At 40.7% G+C, this 5,876-nt stretch overlaps 1 protein-coding gene across 1 annotated transcript in view; it reads left to right on the forward strand.

Moving 5' to 3' along the window:
• LOC141147536 (uncharacterized) overlaps positions 1 to 5,476 on the forward strand; it is a 9,720-nt gene extending 4,244 nt beyond the window's left edge. The window contains exons 2-4 of the mRNA XM_073634768.1: positions 2,692 to 2,974; positions 4,030 to 4,218; positions 4,407 to 5,476. Of these exons, the coding sequence (XP_073490869.1) occupies positions 2,704 to 2,974; positions 4,030 to 4,218; positions 4,407 to 5,065 (1,119 nt within the window). The 5' untranslated portion in view covers positions 2,692 to 2,703 and the 3' untranslated portion in view covers positions 5,066 to 5,476. The remainder of the gene's footprint in view (positions 1 to 2,691; positions 2,975 to 4,029; positions 4,219 to 4,406) is intronic.
• Positions 5,477 to 5,876: the final 400 nt, after the last annotated feature.

The raw sequence follows: 5,876 nt of genomic DNA on the forward strand, positions 1-5,876 counted from the left end.
CAATAGTCAACAATTTGGCATGTGATTTGACACGTCAAATTGCATGCCAAAACAGACCAATGTGAACGGGGCTAATAAAGAGAGCCACCGTTAATGATATACCTGTTTGTTTAATCTAACCTTTTAGTGGAAGGATTGCTAACTCTTTTTTTTCACTTATCTGTCCTAAATAAAACCAAATTCCTCTTTAGTTCAGTAAAACTTAATTTCATTTCAAATCAAATAGATATTACATTTAAAAACATAGAAACATACAAGCTTAGAAACACAGAAGAGTGACAGCAGAAAAAAAGATGAAATGGTCGATCAACTCAACTTCTTTTTTATTTATTTTGTTTTTGAACACTTTTTTGCTGAGTATAGAAATGTTTGACTAAAGCGTGCTTAAATTCACTTTTGACTGACTGCTGGAAGTCCATTCCAAGCGCCCATCTTTTGGCAAAATAATACTTTTTAAAGTTTAATATCTGAACTTTCCTTCTGCTGGTTTGAGGTCCCATTTCTCTTATGCCCCATACACACGATCGGAATTTTCGACAGAAAAACCTTGGATGGTTTTTCCGATGGAATTCCGCTCAAGCTTGGCTTGCATACACACGGTCACACAAAAGTTCTCAGAACTTTCGAGCGTCAAGAACGCGGTGACGTACAACACTACGATGAGCCGAGAAAATTAAGTTCAATGCTTCCGAGCATGCATCAAATTTTTTCCTGAGCATGCGTAGGAATTGCTACAGATGATCGGAATTTCCGATAGGAACTTTTTCCATCGGAAAAATAGAGAACCTGCTCTCAATCTTTTGCTGGCGGAAATTCCACCAGCAAAAGTCCAATGGAGCATACACACGGTCGGAATTTCCGACCAAAAACTCACATCGGACTTTTGCTAGCAGAATTTCCGATCGTGTGTACGGGGCATTACTCCTCCACCTTTTTTTCTTCAGTTCCTGAAAGCCATCCAGTAGAGATATTAGTGCAAGGCTCTAATAATTAATTATATACATTATTGGGAACATTTAGGAACATTAGTGGAAACAATGGGAACACTATGTTTAGCTACAACTAGTTACATAGGTTGAAAAAAAACACTTGTCTATTTAGTTCAAACAATAAACAGTTCACAGTTTCTTTGTTTTTGGTCCTATTTATATCAAATCATTTCAATGCCAATAATGTGTCAACAGTTCTTTATTCATCGAAAAAATTGCTAAACAACTTTATTGATACAAGAAATTAGACCTAAATTATACATTGGCTGGACTCACTCTTTATCACGTGTTCACTGTTGTGTTTGGGACATCTTTCAGAATTAAGCCGCAGAGTTGATCAAATCTGCGTAGCTACGCTAGGGAACTGGGACTGGACTATACATAGTAATGTAAATGTATTAATAGTAAAACAAAAGACATCCAAATACCAGCACACAGCAAACATAAAAACAGAAGTGAACCACAACAATATAACCAAAATGCCTAACTAAGAGGAAACCTAACTACAAAACTAACTATATACAATAGGTAAACTGGTGATGCTGGGAACAGATGGTAAGGGGGGAAATACGACTGGGATCAGGTACAAAGGGTGCAGAAATAAGGTAGTGAGGTACAGGATACTGGGCAAGAGCAAGAACAGGAGTAGGATAAATGGCACACAGTAGCTGGCTAGCAAATCAAAACACTGTTGCAAGGTGTTACAGCAGACGAGGGACTAAATACCCTTCCAGCAGCCAGCACCAGGTGGAGCTGATTACTGGGAACGTCTGCTGGTGGCCACTAGAACTACAACCCTCTGCCCAGGGAACTACAGTGCCACCAGCAGCGATTCAGGTACTGAAAACATCCCAGGAAGGAAATCAGCTGATTTTGGAGTGGATGGAGATTTAGGTTATAACTGGGCCCCTTCACACTGCTGAACTCTAATATCGAATGCTATACTTCTGCATTTACTGAGTTGTCAGTTATTCAGTTTTTACACATGAGCTCACAAATGTTTGACACAGTAGTCAGTGTTTTTTATGGAAAAATGTAAGAAAAATGTTAAATATTAACTATTCCAGAGGATGTCATTGAATTAGTGTGAAGCTGAACTCTGGCCTTCCCTTCGGTCTTCCACAGTTGTACTGACTCCTCTCCTGTACTCAAATTGCTTTCTCTGATTTTATTGCACACTGTGAGCTTGCCGCAATGTGCATTGGGAGCTGCAGCAAGTGAGACAGAGCCTCATTTCCTGGCTGGAGGCAATCCAGCATCATCTAGGCCTTTCTGCTTCAACATTACTATCCTGTCCCTTTCATTCATTGGATTTCAGTTCTTTCATGAATAGAGGCTCAGCATCACACCTATGGTGGTCTGCATGCAAATACAAGCTGTCTAAGGGTGCCCACTACTCTATGCTAACACCCACCCATCAAGGCATTTTGATATTTGCATTACTCCTCCCAAGAGACAGCCCACCGAGTACTGAATGGCACAGAAACTCAGTGATGACATCATTTGGTCCAACATGAAGCATGTAATAAAAGCAGAAAGGTTTTTTTTTTTAACAAAAATCCATTAGAAGTTTGGGGGGAAGGCAGAGTTTAAGGAGATTAAACTTCATTTTTAACGCTTTGTGCAGACTAATAGAAAAAAATCATTAAGGTAATTTCCAATATTGATTAAATTATTTCCCTGTTTTTGTATTTTCTTTCAGAGGAAAACAGCAATGAAACACTCAATTGGCATATTCTCCAGATCTCACAAAGGTGATTATGCCTGGCTGGTGACACTTTTCTCATCGAGGGACTTCAGCGATTGTGTTCAGGATGTGAGGTCCACCGTCATATCTAATAGTGGTTTTCATCAGTTTATTGATGATGCATCTCAGTGCTCTTTGGGGATTATATATCACACCAAAAACAGAGGACGAGTCAACATCACTGATATACCCGGATCACTTTACGACGAGGAACTGGACAGCCTGAATAAGTTACTTGGTAAAATATATATTTACAGATTAAGAGAAAGTTAGACTGAATGATAAATATATAGGGGGGATGAGAGAATATAATTCTAGAGGGGAGGTGAGAAGAGAGGATGAGAAGAAGGAGGAAGATATGATTCTAGAGGAGAGGATAGGAGAGAAGTGTAGATATCACATACCTGTTAGAAGAGCCTGATATGATCAGGAAAGCCTCCCTTACACCTCTGACTCAATAGTGTAGACAGGAGGTGCAAGAGTACAGAGTGGCATGAGTGCTTGTAAGTCTTGCTAGCAGCAGGGTAGGTGTCCACGCTGGGCAACAGAAGTCATCAGAAGGCTCCAGTAAGCAGGCAATCAGGGGAGCAGCTAGTACTAGTGACAGCAGGCAGAGTAGCAAAGTCAGGCAGGTCAGGTCATACACAGACAGGATGGATTAGATACAGGGCACAGGCAGGAGCATGGTCAGAAAACAAGCTGGGTCTGGAACCAATCACTAATATAGGAGCCAATGAAGCAGACAGAAGTGGAGGTCAGGGGACAAGTCGAGGTCAGTGCAAGTGGAGGTCAGGGGACAAGTCAGTGCAAGCGGAGTTCAGAGAATGGTCAATACAAGCCGGGTGACATGTCAGCAACTGAAATCGGGATATAGAATCACAGGTCACAGGAGGCTGAAGACAAAGCAGCACTGATCCTGAGCACTGGCCGAGTTTAAATAGCCCGTCACATCTGTCACAGGTACACATAAGCACTGGCACACATGAGAATGCAGAAGGGCATTAGCCTGTGCCCAATTCCTGTGAGCCCAAAAGGGAACATGTATTAGCCTGTGCAAAAAAATCCACCAAGAGGAGTTATTTTGTCTATTGGCAAGCATTTACTTACAGTGGAGGAGAGAAGGGAAAGGTGAAGGAAGAAGACAATAAAGAAAAGAGGAGTGGAGGGGTCAAGAGGAGAGGAAGGAAGAGAAAGTATGAAAAGGACAGGAGGGAAAGAGAGGAGGAATGGTGAGGGGAAATGTGATGGAACAAGAATGTGACTAATATGGTTGATACTTGTGTGCAACCACAGGGAGAGACAATGTTATTGTGGTGATTGATGATATGGAGGACAGCAGCCACAAGGAGAAGATTCAGATCCTGAAGCTTCAGCCCACTATTGAGAAACTGGCCCGTGATTTGCTTCTCATTTCAAAAACTGAAAAAAACAACACTAAAAGCCTAATGACAAAACTGAGAAACTTGACAGCTTCTACTTCAGGTATGAGAAAAAAAAAAACAACGAATAAAAATAAAATTTGTTACAATACCTACAAAAAAGCTAAATATAATAAAACATATTCAATTGTGTATTACATATAATTAAAAATTAACAAACAAATTGTACATTGTTTCCTGTCCTATGATCTTCATATGAAAACATATTCTCTTTGTTTCACACATATACAGCGGTACATGGAAGCAGCAACCACGGAGGTCCTGATCCTCATTACGGCAGACACAATCTGGAGGAAACTCTCACAGACACCAATAAAACAAAGTGCAAAACTGAAGATTCAAAACCACTGCATGGTGACAAGAGTCCCAACACAAAATCAACACATGAGATTTTAATACCACGTAGCAGCAAGAGTCCAGAGGTATCATTCAGCAATGAGGTTCCTCAAACATGGAATGACTGTGATGGGTATGAGTTCATGAGGGAAATTTCAACACCAGTAGGCATCAGTGAGGAGTCTCAGATGACATGCAGCACTACAGAGTCCTGTAACAACCATCACAGTAAAAAAATGCCATCCAGTATTGAGAACTTAGAGACGTTGCACATCTCTGAGACTGAGAACATCTATGAGACTCCTGATACACGGATCAATGACAAACCTAAGCCACAGTTGCATAATCAAAAGACTACAGCTTGGTACATTTCAGAAAATTCAGAGACGCTGCCCAACAATGAATGCCAAAAGGATGAGAGCCTTGTCACACCATTAAGAGATAAGTGTCCTAAGCAAATATCTTCACAAAAAAGCACCGAAAGTCCGTCCAACAATGGGAAATGGTCTCTTGTGGTAGATGAACTAAAAAAAAACAATAAAATAAAAAAATAATGTCAGTGACAGGTCCTTAGACACTGCATAGATATCGGTATCATCAGAATGATTAAGCATTTCCTAGTCTGTAACTCTATTTTTATGTTGCTTTTATTTCTGCAAATATCTGAATGGCACATGCTACTTTCTTTGATCTCTTTTGGTGTGCTTGGTTTTTTGTCAGTTTTTAATATTATGCACCATGACACTAAAAAAAAAAAAAAAAAACAGTATTTATGCAGACATTACCCTTAATGGGGTGTTGCTTGGTATTCACACACACTTAGGCAGGGCTACGAACCTGTAATGTCATCACACCCACCGATGCTGGCTGTCTTTGAGGCTTTGTGCTATTTGACTGCATGTGATTTATTTTTGCAATGTGAGTACCTTTCTTCATTCTTAAACAATAAACATACATTAGCAGTATTAACGCTATGTGCACCCTTGTTCCTTTCCCTTTATGGTGGTTGTCTGAAATTTCATGATTCGGGGTTAAGGCAATTATATTGGTGGATATTATATGCTGGGACCCAGTGGACCGTACTTGTCTAGCTCGGGGACACCAGGAAGCGTCAGTTGTTCAGTAGGTGTTTAATCTCTGCAACTAGGGATCATATTAAGAGGCTTTTATTACAGTAGAGGGCACATGTGCTTTCTGGACTTTCCGATCTCTCCACGTGGCTTGGTGTTTAGTGGAGCATACCACTATTTAACAACTTGCGGCCCGCCCACCGTCAAATGATGGCGGGACAGTGTGGCTCTCATTCTGGGTGGACTTCATATGACTGCGCACCCGAATGGCAGCTGCCGCGTGGAGATCTTGGTC

This window comes from Aquarana catesbeiana, linkage group LG06, assembly GCF_042186555.1.
Source record: "Aquarana catesbeiana isolate 2022-GZ linkage group LG06, ASM4218655v1, whole genome shotgun sequence".
Classification (NCBI taxonomy): Eukaryota; Metazoa; Chordata; class Amphibia; order Anura; family Ranidae; genus Aquarana; species Aquarana catesbeiana.